This window comes from Dermacentor andersoni, chromosome 9, assembly GCF_023375885.2.
Source record: "Dermacentor andersoni chromosome 9, qqDerAnde1_hic_scaffold, whole genome shotgun sequence".
NCBI classification, from domain to species: domain Eukaryota; kingdom Metazoa; phylum Arthropoda; class Arachnida; order Ixodida; family Ixodidae; genus Dermacentor; species Dermacentor andersoni.
Window position 1 is genome coordinate 47,650,285 of NC_092822.1, and position 16,455 is coordinate 47,666,739.

General features: G+C 48.6%; 1 protein-coding gene across 1 annotated transcript in view; it reads left to right on the forward strand.

Annotated features, from left to right (window-relative positions):
* LOC126527999 (uncharacterized) overlaps positions 1-16,305 on the forward strand; it is a 32,343-nt gene extending 16,038 nt beyond the window's left edge. The window contains exons 2-4 of the mRNA XM_050175839.3: positions 9,177-9,383; positions 13,870-14,153; positions 15,399-16,305. Coding sequence (XP_050031796.1) covers positions 9,179-9,383; positions 13,870-14,153; positions 15,399-15,593 — 684 coding nt within the window. The 5' untranslated portion in view covers positions 9,177-9,178 and the 3' untranslated portion in view covers positions 15,594-16,305. The remainder of the gene's footprint in view (positions 1-9,176; positions 9,384-13,869; positions 14,154-15,398) is intronic.
* The last annotated feature ends 150 nt before the right edge of the window (positions 16,306-16,455 follow it).

Below are 16,455 nucleotides of genomic sequence, written 5' to 3' on the forward strand. Positions count from 1 at the left end.
TTTCTTTCTTTTTCTGAGTTCAGACAGTGGAATGCTAAGAAATAATAGTTTTCATTTCCCTGACGTCACATCCGGCATATATACCACACTTCCTTTTATCCCATGTATCCCGATCACGAAACGCGGTATATGTAGCGTGATTTCAAACAATTTCATACCGGGTCCCTTTCGGTGTCACCACCAGCCGTTCAATTGCGGGTCGCGATAAAGGGCACCGCGCGGGCGTTCCATTTATAGTCGCGCCGCTCATAAAAAAAAAAGGGGGCGATACATTGCCACTGGACACGAACAGCAGCTCCGCTATATATAACCGGCCGTGCTCCACTATGAACACGGACTCCGGTTGAGAAAGGAGGCCAAGTTGTGCTTACGTTTGCTTTTGTTCAAACGAAGTCGCGGAATTGCGGCGTCGAAGGCTGTGTCACGATCGCGTCCCAGTTCGTCGGCGAGGGGAAAAGTTTATGACTTGGAAGGCGGTAGGCGGGGGGGGGGGGGGGGACGTTATTTATAGCGACCACGCTGGTGGTGGAGCACGGCGATACGTCACTCTAGTCGATGACGTCTTCGTCGTAGTGATTACGTCAGAGCTGTAGCGGCGACCCGCAGCTCGGGACATGTCGATGACCTGAAAATCTCGACTTGGGTCGAGGTTGTTTATGCGAGAACGTCGGTGTTGATATCATATCGCAAGTTATAGTCGGCCCGCAACTCAATAGAGCGAGCTTGAACGTCTGAGCGAGCTGTGATTTATTGATCGATCGATCGATTGATTGATTGATTGATTGATTGATTGATTGATTGATTGAGTGAGTGAGTGAGTGAGTGAGTGAGTGAGTGAGTGAGTGAGTGAGTGAGTGAGTGAGTGAGTGAGTGAGTGAGTGAGTGAGTGAGTGAGTGCTGACGCTGTCAGCCCGGCGAGGCAAAGCAGCATTATGACTCAGGGCTACCCAGCATGCCTTATACCCCGGCCACACAGCGCACTTTCGATCGGGATCGATCCGGATCGAGTTTGACCGCGATCGAAAGTGCGCATGTGACACAGGTATGATTGCTGCCCAAGGTCTGATCACTGGCGAAAGTGTACGCTGTGCGATACAATATAGTGCGTTATTGTATTCGTTAATGTGTGCTATATACCACTCCATGGAGCGGTGTAGCAAGATGTGCTATCGATGGGTCTGTAATGGCGGGGTTTGGAATGCCACAGCTTGTTTCCGCGTTCTGTTGCGTACTATAACATGGGATGGTATGGTATGGTATGGTATGGTATGGTATGGTATGGTATGGTATAGTATGGTATGACATACAATGGTAGAATTTGGTAAGGTGCTGTGCCTGCAGCGAAAGCTACCAGATAACGCACACTGCGCATTGGCGTGGTCTGTTATGTACCGTTCAGTACAGACTGCGTGACAACATTTGGAACGCCAACACAAAACCGCAGCTTAGCTTGACTATCATCTATCAGTTACCCTGCAAGGTTACGCTTCTTCCTTTGAAGCTGGGAGGTGGCGGGTTCAAACACCTTGCGGTGTCTATTGTGAGCCCACTACCGGTGAAACCGGGATTACGTGCAGCTGTACTTCACGTCCCTGCGCGGAGAGCGTAATTAGCCGCACGGCGAACTAGCCCTGGAGGTAGTTGATAATAGTGGAGGCTGTTGGACACGGTGTCACTTTGATTCCGGCTGCGGAGTCGAATCTCGGCATAACAACGTGCGTGGCATTCATATGTGCAGGAGAGACTTGGGGTGGGAAAAGGTGTTGAGGGTTTAGTGCCGCGCAAACGACAAACGTCTCTGTTGAGAAAAAAAAACACACACACGCAAGAACAAAATAATTTGGCTCGCTGGTTCTCCCAAGCCCCGCCAGCGACACACAGGCCAAGTTTGTACGCAAACGTTCCAAACCCAGTCTGTTGGGAACCTTCGGGGTAGCTGAGTACCTAAGGCGCTAGTGTACTCAGCTCGAAATTGCGGGTTAATCCCCGGCTCCGGAGATTGCAATTTGATCAGGGAGGTAAAAACGTCAACCTGCTGCCGGTGGTTGGCGGGGACCACTTTATGTACCGGTGTGCTTATGAGAGCGCGCGCAGGTCGGGTCAGAACCCGCAACTGCTTTGAGAAGTACCCTGCGAGGTCTTGTACGCCGCTGCTACCGGCAATGGCAGCGTGTTGAATCGCAAAGTAGTAATGTTCCTTTCGCCACACATCAAGAATGCATCCCAAGTTGCTAAACCACTCAGTTTCGTGTGACGCGCTCTGCACACCACTTTTCTGTTTTTAGCGCGCGCTGAAGAAGAAAAGAAAGGTGCAACGTGCATTTCCGCGCTCCCAGAGTGACCCACCCCTTCCGTCCTATTGTGCGAGGAACAAAGCTTACAACAAAAATTTTCCACCTAGATTAGGCTGCATTAGAGCCCCACTTCGGAGCACGAACCCCGAGGTCGCCGCACCCAAGGAGTGACCGCTTGAAAAACGTGATCCAGGTCGTCGCTTATCTTCGTGACCGCACGCCAACGTTTTTCGGAAGACGTGTCTCTGTACATCGCGCTACGAGTGTACTGTTCCTTCCCGCCCCTCCCTTCTTTCCTGTTCTGAAGTGACCTGGTTCTCCTGCACGTGAGACGTGCAAGCCGGATAGTGAATGCACAGTTCTGGGTCACTCTACCTGTATATAAGCTGGTGTTGGCGCGACGGCAGCTACGAGAACGCATACGCCGCGAACGCGTGGAAGTCCCCAAGAAATATTCTGTGGTCGGTTTGTATTGTTCGATGCCAGAACAGCGGTGAGGTTAAATCAGGAATCGACCACCACTTCAGGATGAACATTATGCTACATTAGACGCGGGAAGATGTACGATAACACACGGGCTAACGTGAAAGGAACACTTGACTCATTGCGGAACTTCCATAGTGAGCTATACTCAGCCTGGTTTGTTTTATCCCTTTCCCAAACAGGCCTCGATTCATAATTTTATCCATCCATCCATCCATCCATCCATCCTTCCAACCTTCCGTCCGTCCATCTGTCTGTCTGTCCGTCCGTCCGTCTTTCTTTCTTTCTTGCAATATTTCTTTGTTTCTTGTTGTATTTCCTTTTTTTATTGTATTGTATTATCCACTCCAGCTTATAGCCCCACCAGGGGCTAAAATGTGTGAAAATAAACAAACAAATAAATAAATATAAATATAAATTCAATATAGCTTCCTTCATTCGCGAGGCTGTGTGGTAGCGGCACTGCGAGCCCGGATGATTTCAGATCAGAATCCCTACAGCTGCTGCACCATTTATTGCTGGTGCCGCGACACAACGCTGGGGTGCGATTCGGTGAAGATTGCTTTTCCTTTTGTTGCTCTTGGAAGGTCCGCTATATGTGTGAAGCTGTAGCTGTGGGAGACTCCCGGGCTTCGAAACGGCCGGTTTCCGAAACAGGCCTTAATTAAGACACACTGCCGCCATAGCTTCGCGATTGGCTGACCGAACTCTGGTGCGAAAGATGTGTTGGCCCCGGCGCTCGTGCGTCACCCAGATAACGCGGCCAGTCGGATAAGCCCCGCGACACTCCCTTCTCGTGCCGTTCGATTTGACTGGTCGCGTGCGAGAGCGGCGCCGCCTCGTGTGCTGATAGTGAAGTTAATTACTCTCGAGGGGCGCACCGCTGTCGCTCGGCGCAGCCGTGCGTTCCGCGCCGCAGTTTCGCTCTGTTGTTGCTCGGAGCTCGTCGTATCGACGCCAAAGATACCGCGCGGTCGCGAGAAGTCGTGCGGAAAGAGACGTGTACGTGTGGGGGCAACGGAAGAACGACCCTGGACCAATTTGGCCAGACGGTGTTAGGCTTAAGGTCATTTCCTTCGCGTCAGTTCCGTGCAGTGCTGCGTGAGCTGTGGAGGTGCAGTTAACGACGTAATTGGGAACTGAAAGGCAGCTGGGGAGGCGCTGGAATAATGAAACGCCTTCAGAAGCGTTCGGACCGACTTTATGCGTGTGTCGACCTTTATCTAAAACGGCCTGCTTGTATCTTGTCATAAACTCTCTCATTCTGGTCGCGAAAAAGTTTATGGCGAAAGAAAGCATGATAGAGCAATCAAATAAAGCCTATCTTTTTCCATGACTTTCCTTTTTTTTGTTGCAACACCCATCTTGTACAATGCATTCGTCATTTCCCAACGACCTGACAATTTTGCGCCTTGCAGTGGAACTTGCAATATATAACTTGTATTGCTAGTTGTTCATTGCGTTAATGTGCACTGTATGCTAATATAATGATAAAAGTGTAACTGTAGCGCGCTAATATGCAGTATATCTTATCAGAATTAAGGTGTGTTGCGTACTAGTGCAATTCTGTAGGCGCATAGCTATAAATGAGCTACAAACGTCTAAGCAGCGTTTAGCCACGACGAATAGACCAACAATGTACACTTAATTAGAAAGGTTGATTGGTAACATTCAAGGTGTAATGTAGCCCAATCTCCCGTGTACTCGTCCTAACGTCACCGACTACCGCGCATCAACTGCATTCCAAAGGAGCGTAAAGTTGGTTGGGCTTCTTGGTGATGCATGACTAGAAGTACAACGCATAAATGCGTGGACCTAAACGAGCATAAGACGCACAACCACATACTCCGTCTTGTCGTTCTTCGTCCCAGCTTTCCTTTTTTTCTCCCGCTAGCTAATCGAGAAACTCTTGAGTGTTTTGAGTTCCTGACATTGACACGACACAAAGGTCGTTATGTCTAGGGTCCGCGCTGTTCTAGTTCCCGCGGGGCTAAAATTGGCAATGGAACTTTGCGCTCCACAGGTTAATGTTTGTTACGAACTGCATTTACTAGAGTATATTCTCTGCAAAGACATGGCATGTTGCGTGCTTCTCCTGCTCAACAGACCGCTTGCGCTGAAGCACCTTTGCCGGTGTTCATTCTTGATGGTGTGCGTGTGTGCGCGTGTGTATTTCCTCTACCTTCCCCTCCATTACATTGTCGGCGCCAGTCTCGACGCGCCAACGCTTGTGTGCTCCCCTGCGTTACATTTCCCTTGCAGTGAAGCACCCTTGCCAGTATCGGTGTGTGTTTGTGTGCTTCCCCTGCGTGACACCGTTTTTGCAGTGAAGCACCCTTGCCGGTGTCGGCGTGTGTATGTGTGCTTCACCTTCACGACACAAGGCTTGCAGTGAAGCACCCTTGCCGGGGTCAGTGCTCACACGATGGTTCCTTTTTTAAGCGAATGGGCCCTTCTTTGGCTCTTTCGGTCGTTTCCTTGGTGGTGGGACTTTCACCGTCAATACAAAGGCGCCGGTTCAAAACACAAGTGGCCTCGCGCAACCAAATCGCCGGGCGGGCTCGGCGCCGAATTAACGCCAACTAATATACAGTTCCTTGAGACGCACGCAGTGTCGTGCGAGAACTTTGCAAACTTTGAAGCTTTAGACGCTGAATGCGGGATAGGATAATGGCAGTGGCCTTCCGTGCCGGCGCTCGCGCCGCTAGATACAACACACACATGGCGGATAGGGTTGTACGCATAGCCACTTATACTACTGCTACAGGTGTGCTGCTTAACCACTCTGTTTTCTACCAAGACCATAAAAGCGGACAGTTCGTTCCAGTTTTCTTCTTTTGCGTTCATTGCTTTCAGTGTGTGTTGGCTTTATGTGGTCGTGATTAACAAAATCGAGCACCTCGATTCCCCTTCTTCTGTTTTCTACCAAGTTACTCAATGAAACAATAAATGCTATCTAAATATCCTGACTGCAACAAACACACGCATTTGAGCGCGTCATTTATTCGACAAAGTGAGCGCATCTCTAGAAGCGTTCAGCTATTCTCTCACATTGACTGTCATCATCAATTATTTTTGGAAGTTTTTATTTTTCCTTACGTGAATCTCGCGGTAAAGCGTCCTTTCTGATGCCAGCGTGGGTGCCGTCTCGTTTGCATTGCGTTATTTTTATGGTTGTTTCCGTGCATATTTCAACTATTCAGACGTGTACAGTCTGAATCGGGAATCTACAACACGTTCGAAGAAATCGTTGAAGAACAAGAGTTTTCTCAGTTTATCAGACTCTCGGGTACCCCAGCGGGCCGAGCCATACTTGGCATGTTGGGACGTAACCCCATAGTCGTCGGTCCCGACACTGTGAAGCTGCCCAACGACGTAAGATCCAAGATTTCCATACACCGGATACCACGCAATATGCATCCGACCGACAACGAAGAACGAAGACGAGCCAGGGGTAAAGCTCTGCTCGCCAGTGCCCGCTTGGACAAGGATCGAACATGCTTCGTAGACACTGTTTCGTACGCTCAAGAAAAAGCTTTCTCCTCAGTGGTCCTCGACTGTGATTCCAAAGTCCTCAGCTGCGCTACCATCCGCACTTCTAGTTCTAGCGATGCGGAGCAGGTTGCAATTGCTCTTGCATTGAAGGACAGTGTACGTGACATGATTTATTCAGACTCCAAGGCCGCTATCGGAGCCTTTCAGATGGGAATCGTGGGTCTTTGGGCCCTACGTACGATCCTAAATGCTAAAGACCTCAAACATCACCCATTTGCCTGGTTCCCTGGGCACCTTGGAACCATTGAGGGTGGCTCACTCAACGCCAACGAGGAGGCTCGCTCGGCTGCACGAGGTTTGATTGACCGTACGCCGGGTAACACCCCCTCTCCTGGGCGACCCGAGCCTTTCTGCTCGTACAACGAGATATTCAAGCATAATTAACTATCAAGAAGACTCCTGCCTTTGCCGCATTCCTCGCTGTGCAGGGCCCAGGCAGTCATTCTCAGACTTCCACAAACAAGCACTTACCCGAGCCCCGCGGCACTGCACACAGTGTACCCCGAATGGTTCCCAAGCCCGTACTGCCCCCTGTGTGGCGGTTATGCGGACTTCGAGCATGTCCTGTGGGGCTGCGCCTCTGCCGGTCCCCTTTTCACCCAAGAGGAAATGAAGCTTATTAAGGCCCAGTACCAAACCTCTCAAATCCTGGCAGTCCAGAGGGCCCGCGAGAGGACCGTCAGGTTTCACCTGATGGTCCCCGAGTGGGCCTAGCCAAGTGGTGTTGAGTTTACTCGCGTCTATTGTGGACCGAATAAAGTTGTTTCACTCGCTCACTCATTCATTCACTCACTACATAGCAAACGCCCACGTTTGTGTGTTTCTCCTGCGTGACGTTAATGGTGCAGTGAAGCATCCTTGCCGGTGTCGGCGTGTGAACGTTCATTAGCTTTCCCTCCATTTCATTGTCGGCGCCAGTCGTGACGCACCCATGTTTCAATAAAACTTGGTGTTGGGCTAGTTGGTGATGCATTCTTTAAAACTGAAGGTAGCGCTAAAAAGGACGGACACACGATGAAAAGACGACACGACGACGAGGAAACGCGTTTCCTCGTCGTCGTGTCGTCTTTTAATCGTGTGTCCGTCCTTTTTAGCGCTACCTTCAGTTTTAAAGAAAGCACCCATGTTTGTTTGCTTCCCCTGCCTGACATCACTCCTGCAGGGAAGCACCCTTGCCAGTGACGAACGAGAAGAATAAAGTTTTGCCATACCACACATAGGAAACAACCAAAATACATTTAATTGCTTCTCTTCTTTTCTATATATCTGTCAAAAAGGTAACGTCGCCTCATCTACCTGTACAAGAACTGAGGGGAACGGCGCCACGCGATTGTGACGCCACAACTTGAGGTCTTTTTTCTTTTCTTTTTTACATAAACGAGCAAATTCAGACATAAAGTTTCTGCAACCTAAGTCACCGAAACAACAGTCAAGCCACTGCGAATATGTACGTTTCTTAGTACACAATATTTACAGCCTTGCAAAGGAATAAAAGCGAGCCAAAGGAGGCTTCGACAGCGTTGTACGTTGAGTTGCACGCGAAAAACAGCGCTGCTTAGTTACAGCAAGTATTTGCATTTTTTTAAGTAGTTATTTTTTTTGTCACTCGACGAAACAGTGGTGTCGATTGTCGCAGTTTATTTCCGGGGCCGTTTTTGTAAACCGATCGTATCACGGCAGACAGAAAGAAAAAAAAAAAAAGAAGACGGACTGAATTGCTGCTGACAGCGGCATGTCGGCCAGGTCTCTGTTGTGGTCCGCGTCGCGGTCAATGACATTTACCTGAGGGAGAGCAGAAGGGAGCGGCGAGTTCTTAAGCGTTCGATATACCGACTCCCATTCTGCACGGCTTCCGCGTTTTTTCTTTGCCGTTCTACAACAGCTGCAACGTCGAAAGGAGACACGGAAGCGGAAGCATTCCGGAAGTTCGTTACAATATGAACTGAAACAGAACGGTGTGTTGACTGGATGCATTTTCTCTCTCTCTCTCCTCTCCTTCCTTTCTTTCCCCGTGTCTAACGTGATAAACTTCAGCGAATCACACAGGTGTGCGGTCATTCATCCCATCCGGGCAGACGTGGAGAGGGAACTTTCGACTCAATATCGATCGGTGCCTCGTCCTTCGCCTCTCTTTCTTTAACCTTCCACGCGCGTATTGTAAACTCTCCCAAGCGCTGGGGAGAAGGGGATGAAACGGCTGTCTATAGAGCCACGCCTCCGTACTAAGCGCAGACGATTTTGCCCTGTCGTCTGCTCCGATACAACGTGAACGCGTGGTGTTGAGTGCCGTGCGGTCGCTCGCTTCGGTTTCTTTGCAAGCGAAGCAATACGTGTTGCGCCATGGCCGCGTCGCACTCGTTACGAGATCTGCGAGAGACAGAAATTTAGTTCCGCCGGCTCTTTGTGGGGATATTACAGTGTAAGTTTCCGGAACTTTGTTCTAAAACAGGTGTTTCGTGTGCCGCATACTAGCACAAATAGCCAGTATCACGAGTATATGTATGGATGTTTGATAGCTGGTGTTTCCCTAAGTGTAGACGGTGAGATACAACAGGCTGTCTGTATTTCATCTTACTCTGTGTTGCCGCGAACTCACTGTTGGCTGTTAGCAGACGACTAGTCATTCCACAGCTGTACTCACTGGCTGTCTTGGGAGATGAAGGTTGCGGTTAAAATGGTGTAATTAGTCCATTAGCTTAGCTAGATAGTTAGGGATTGACCGGATAGGGATTGAATGAAGAAGACATGGAATGCACTGCTTGATGAACAACCCGACCTATTGGCGAATTAGTCATTCGTCAGCCGACCGATCCGCTTCACTGGTCGATTGTCCTTCCGTCCCAGGTATGACTCCGCTAGAGACAGCGGCGACTCACGTGACGCCTGGCAGCCTAAGACCGAGTCCCATCGTATTTTACAACGAGGCGCACGGCCACGGAATGACCACCTACCACAATCACCACGGAGCTGGAGGCGGCGGCTTGCATCCGTCCGCAGAAGTCCACGGTGCACATCCGACCAGCCATTTTCTCGGGAGTCAAATAGTTGTGGGTAAGTAAAGCAGTTTCCGTGGAGTGTAGGGGGTGTGTTATCGGCAAGGGGCGACGTGGGGGAGCGAGGATAACCCGCAGGTGTAAATGCATATGCTAATGACCGCGCATGTCGGTGGGTTACCGTCTCGAAGCTCTCTCGGAGTTAGCTGAAATAAATGCCTCATCATAGCCGCGGACATGACGACAGAACTCGATTTCCTTCGATGTTGTACCAAAAACGCGGAGCGTAATATAAATGCGTGACGTCACGGAAAACGGTCCTTGTGAAAACAAAGTTTGCAGATCATCATCATCATCATCAGCCTAGTTACGCCCACTGCAGGGCAAAGGCCTCTCCCATACTTCTCCAACTGCCCCGGTCATGTACTAATTGTGGCCATGTTGTCCCTGCAAACGTCTTAATGTCATCTGCCCACCTAACTTTCTGCCGCCCCCTGCTACGCTTCCCTTCTCTTGGAATCCAGTCCGTAGCTCTTAGTGACCATCGGTTATCTTCCCTCCTCATTACATGTCCGGCCCATGCCCATTTCTTTTTCTTGATTTCAACTAAGATGTCGTTTACCCGCGTTTGTTGCCTCACCCAATCTGCTCTTTTCTTATCCCTTAACGTTACACCCATCATTCTTCTTTCCATAGCTCGTTGCGTCGTTCTCAATTTCAGCAGAACCCTTTTCGTAAGCCTCCAGGTTTCTGCCCCATATGTGAGTACTGGTAACACACAGCTGTTGTACACTTTCCTTTTGAGGGATAGTGGCAACCTACTGTTCATGATTTGAGAATGCCTGCCAAACGCACCCCAACCCATTCTTATTCTTCTGGTTATTTCAGTCTCATGATCCGGATCCGTGGTCACTACCTGCCCTAAGTAGATGTATTCCCTTACCACTTCCAGTGTTTCGCTACCTATCGTAAACTGCTGTTCTCTTCCGAGACTGTTAAACAGTACTTTAGTTTTCTGCAGATTAATTTTCAGACCCACCCTTCTGCTTTGTCTCTCCAGGTCAGTGAGCATGCATTGCAATTGGTCTCCTGAGTTACTAAGCAAGGCAATATCATCAGCGAATCGCAAGTTGCTAAGGTATTCTCCATCAACTTTTATCCCCAATTCTTCCCACTCCAGGCCTCTGAATACCTCCTGTAAACATGCTGTGAATAGCATTGGAGATATCGTATCTCCCTGTCTGACGCCTTTCTTTATAGGGATTTTGTTGCTTTCTTTGTGGAGGACTACGGTGGCTGTGGAGCCGCTATAGATATCTTCCAGTATTTTTACATATGGCTCATCTACACCCTGATTCCGTAATGCCTCCATGACTGCTGAGGTTTCGACTGAATCAAACGCTTTCTCGTAATCAATGAAAGCTATATATAAGGGTTGGTTATATTCTGCACATTTCTCTATCACTTGATTGATAGTGTGAATATGGTCTATTGTTGAGTAGCCTTTACGGAATCCTGCCTGGTCCTTTGGTTGACAGAAGTCTAAGGTGTTCCTGATTCTATTTGCGATTACCTTAGTAAATACTTTGTAGGCAACGGACAGTAAGCTGATCGGTCTATAATTTTTCAAGTCTTTGGCGTCCCCTTTCTTATGGATTAGGATTATGTTAGCGTTCTTCCAAGATTCCGGTACGCTCGAGGTTATGAGGCATTGCGTATACAGGGTGGCCAGTTTCTCTAGAACAATCTGACCACCATCCTTCAACAAATCTGCTGTTACCTGATCCTCCCCAGCTGCCTTCCCCCTTTGCATAGCTCCTAAGGCTTTCTTTACTTCTTCTGGCGTTACCTGTGGGATTTCGAATTCCTCTAGGCTATTCTCTCTTCCACTATCGTCGTGGGTGCCACTGGTACTGTATAAATCTCTATAGAACTCCTCAGCCACTTGAACTATCTCGTCCATATTAGTAACGATATTGCCGGCTTTGTCTCTTAACGCACACATCTGATTCTTGCCTATTCCTAGTTTCTTCTTCACTGTTTTTAGGCTTCCTCCTTTCCTGAGAGCCTGTTCAATTCTATCCATATTATAGTTCCTGATGTCCGCTGTCTTACGCTTGTTGATTAACTTAGAAAGTTCTGCCAGTTCTATTCTAGCTGTAGGATTAGAGGCTTTCATACATTGGCGTTTCTTGATCAGATCTTTCGTCTCCTGCGATAGCTTACTGGTTTCCTGCCTAACGGCGTTACCACCGACTTCTATTGCGCACTCCTTGATGATGCCCATGAGATTGTCGTTCATTGCTTCAACACTAAGGTCCTCTTCCTGAGTTAAAGCCGAATACCTGTTCTGTAGTTTGATCCGGAATTCCTCTAGTTTCCCTCTTACCGCTAACTCATTGATTGGCTTCTTGTGTACCAGTTTCTTTCGTTCCCTCCTCAAGTCTAGGCTAATTCGAGTTCTTACCATCCTGTGGTCACTGCAGCGTACCTTGCCGAGCACGTCTACATCTTGAATGATGCCAGGGTTCGCGCAGAGTATGAAGTCGATTTCATTTCTAGTCTCACCATTCGGGCTCCTCCACGTCCACTTTCGGCTAACCCGCTTGCGGAAAAAGGTATTCATTATACGCATATTATTCTGTTCTGCAAACTCTACTAATAATTCTCCTCTGCTATTCCTAGAGCCTATGCCATATTCCCCCACTGACTTGTCTCCAGCCTGCTTCTTGCCTACCCTGGCATTGAAGTCGCCCATCAGTATAGTGTATTTTGTTTTGACTTTACCCATCGCCGATTCTACGTCTTCATAAAAGCTTTCGACTTCCTGGTCATCATGACTAGATGTAGGAGCGTAGACTTGTACAACCTTCATTTTGCACCTCTTATTAAGTTTCACAACAAGACATGCAACCCTCTCGTTAATGCTATAGAATTCCTGTATGTTACCAGCTATTTCCTTATTAATCAGGAATCCGACTCCTAGTTCTCGTCTCTCCGCTAAGCCCCGGTAACACAGTACATGCCCGCTTTTTAGCACTGTATATGCTTCTTTTGTCCTCCTAACCTCACTGAGTCCTATTATATCCCATTTACTACCCTCTAATTCCTCCAATAACACTGCTAGACTCGCCTCACTAGATAGCGTTCTAACGTTAAACGTTGCCAGGTTCAGATTCCAGCAGATATCACCAGGCAAAGATTTTCTTCTTTTTTTTTTTTAAATTGCAGCGCAGTCCTACCTTTAATGCGCAACTATCAGTAAGCCTAGGTTGGACGTCGCAGTGATTTTTGACGTCCAGCTTTGTCACTCTAACATGAAAGTGCTCTAACGGTTATGCTGGTAGGCTTCTACCTTAAAGCTATTCGATACTTTCTTTTCTGTAATAAATACCTCATTACCCATTATCGTAGAAAATGGAGATAGAATGCCTTCTTTTTATTTCTTTAATTCTGCGCCGATGAGTTTTCATGCTTCTTAAAATGCAGTGTAACGTTTTCGCTACAAAATCAGCAACCCTAGGCCAGACGTGATCCCAATAATTTGTAACGTTAGAGGGGCTCGCTTCGGTAATCTGAAAGTGATATCGCCGGCAATGTTGCACTTTCGCGCCGTCTTTGGTATACAAACGCTCCTTTGTCGTTTGTGTGTGTGCGCGCGCGTGTGCGCGTGTGCGTGTGTGCGTGCGTGCGTGCGGGCGGGCGCGCGACGCAGCAAACATCGTATATTTTATGTCTCAGGCCAGTGCATTTTATGAAGTTGGTCGGGGCTACTGTAGTGGAAGAAGGATAAATGCGTGGTGTTTCTTATTGCTGCAGTCTTTGTGTAACCAAGCATATCATGTCTATTGTGCTCACCTTTTTTCTCATCCTTTTATTTTTTAACAGATTGCATATGATGATGTTTGACTTCTCCGGGTTGTTCGCTAAGCCTGCTGCGTGCTCAAGAATAGTATTTGGCACACATCTTCGTGACAGCATTGTCTATTGGCCAAGTACGCTTAACCGCCACGGTCTAAAAATATGCCAGCTGCTTTCGAAGGGTCGAAGATTGAGAGCGATAGCGAGGGTTCAGCGTTCCGCTTGAACTCTTCGGACAGTGTTCTCAGAGGCCACGCCTGCTGGGCGGGAGAAACAGCGCCATAACACTTACCAGGCGTCTCACAATGCTGGCGCGATGATCGCCGCCAGTTTGCGTTTTGCAAGCGTCGCACCTGATGCTGCACCAGATAGAAGATTTACGTCAAAAAGAAAGAAGGAAAACGTCGGCGTTATAGTCGGCGCGCCAAGTGAATTGTCAGATAACGTTAGATTTTGACGCTTGGTGCTCAGACCAGACGCAATAAATCGACCTCTAACTATCCGCACGATAGCCGCGCATGCGCCGTCAGGGGGACAACACGACAACGGTGGCGGCGTGAGTGCATCTCGAGCGTCCGCAAACTATTTGCTGTAGCAATAAAATGCGAAAGGTTCCCCTGAAGTTCACTGTACCTTCCAGGACGTGCTCAGTCTTATTTCTTCCCGCCGTGTCGGCCTCGCAGGCGTCAGCCCCTCGGCCAACGGTTCCGGCCGCGTTACCGCCGGCAGCGCCACCAACGGCGTCGGCAAAGCGAGCAAGAAGCACGGCAACAAGCACGGAGGCAAGCGACTCTCGAACCGCATCATCGAGGCGAGCCTGTGCGTGTTCCTGAGCCTGTGCGTGTCCCTGGCGGGCCTCTTCCTGGGCCTTCTGTACCAGCCGCTGCTTCTCATCGTGTTCGCGTGCGGCCTCGTGGCGCTGCTCGCCTACCTTTGCTACGGTTTCGTCCACTACAAGCGTTCCTGGGTCAGTACGTAGTTCACCGCGGTGCGAGTTTGAGACTGTTATCAGGGACGCGTACAAGTGCATAACAACGCCCAAAAGAAAGAAAGAAAGCTTTTGGCACTGCGGAACTTATTTCCCTTATTCTTTCGTCTTCACGCCATGTCATGCGTTATCAACAAAAGCTAATTGATATGTTCATTACATTCATTACTGGCTGCGACCGAGATTTTTTACTTCGGCAAAAATAATAATAATAATAATAATAATAATAATAATAATAATAATTGGAGGACGCTTAAGCTTCGCCTTTAAGAGTGGAAATGGATAGCATTCAAGGATCCCTGACTGCTTCTTATGCTTCCCGGCAACTACAGCTTATGTAACCGTAATGTTTACCGGGAAATGCTGGCGGCGAATGCTATGCACGAAGGCGAGCTTTCTGGCAGAAACGCGGCCTCTTGCGTGGGCGGGTCTCGAAGGTAGTACACAGCCGCGGCAAAAAGCTTACATGATTTTAAGGTTTCTGTTAATTGTTTCGCACTTTCAATATTTGAGTCCGAGAAGTTTTAGCATAAAAAGGCATGTGTTGTCGGGCTATTGTTTCATGATATTTGTTTGTGGGCTGTCATTCTCAAAATTCTGAGGTATAACTTTGTCAAGAATGTAAGGCAAGGCATGAGCAACTTTATTGTTAGAATGGTTTGGCAATGCAACCAGCATGCACCGCATGTCATAGAGCAAGGCGTGGCATATAGACATGCCGAAATATATACGGAAATTTTCGCTCACGGACAACTCCGCCGACACCGACACCGGAGTTCCTGCGACACGGAGCCCTTAACGCTACTGCGTTAATAATAATTCAGCCGTCCCCATTTTTTGTGGCCTTGGAATCAGGCTTTGCCTTGTGCACCTGAGTACAAGGAGGTGCCCGCTTTACAGGAGAAGCACGGAAAGCCGTGGATGCGCGTCTTGCTTCCTGTCATGCTTGTGCTACTGTATCAGACCTTGTGACCTACTTTGCCGTTATTAGTACACTTATTTCATTCTTCACTCGAGAAAGAAACCTGCGCTTGCATGTTTGTTGATTAAAACTTCACAGCGCATCCTTACAAGAAACATTTCCTTCCCTCGCACATCCCTGTGTGGCTCTTGTGAACTCGTTCGCTTTTGCGGTTAACGTCTAAAAACACCGTGGGCGAGCGCAGTTGGTGCCACGTGGTTGTTTTCGCCCGTTCATTCCGGCGAAACATAATATCGTTGCAGCGGAGACGTAACTCGGGTCTGGCGTCTTACTGGGCGGGCCACCGCAAGATCTCGGTGGTCTCCGTCGACCGCATGCCCACCATCAACGAGGTGCTCATCGAGGACAACGTCTCCATCACCAAGGGTCTCCCCGAGGAGACCTGGAGCGGCAAGACGTTCGTCGTGCAGAACGGGAGCACGTCTCCCGAGAGCTGAAAGCAGAGTGCGTCACGGCGTCTGGGCGCCTCATCCTGCGCGCGTGTGCATCGAATCCGTGCCGTTGGGTTCACGTGACTTCGAGCCAAACGCCATGATGGCGGTTTCTGTGCGTCGCGCTGAAAGCGGGTCGCGTTCCCATGGCAACAGGCGCTTTAGCAAAAGACACGTTTAATATCAGAGAGGTGCACGGCTTTCGTTAACACCCGTCGCGAGGTTGCACAAAAACCATGGCTCAAAAACGGTGCGCCTACTGGTCCAGCTCTTTAGGTCTTACAGATCTTTGCGGCACCTGCTGGAAAAAAAAAAAGAAAGTAAACTAAGCAGTGCTAACGCGGGACGCTTAAAGATCTAGTCATTTTCTGCTCATAAGGGTAGCACGTGTCTGCTATCTACAGGAAATTTGCCGCAGTAGGAGAGCGCAACTTGAAACGGGGTTTCAATGCTTGCACGGTTGCCTAAGTCTGGTACGTGGCAATCCAACATATCCGTGCGCATGACGATCCAACAACGTGTTTGATGTTTCAAGCTAGTTGATAATGTGTTTTGAAACACCCATAAAACCTAGACTTGCTCACTTTAATATAGGAATATGGAACCTTAAGGGACAGGCCGTGGCTTAAAACTGAATGCCTGGCACCTGCTGTCGTTTTGCCAGGGAGATAAGACAAGAGGTGTAGACATCTTGGTATAAACTCTTTATCTTTTTTTTTTAGAGTTTTGAAATGTCTACATGTTAAATAAGATCAAATGTGTCACAATCTTTTTTTCTATGTGAACAAGCATTATAATCACAGAAACTTATGCTATCATAAGTAGCCAGGTGCATTGTCTTACTCTTTTGTATACATAACAAAACACA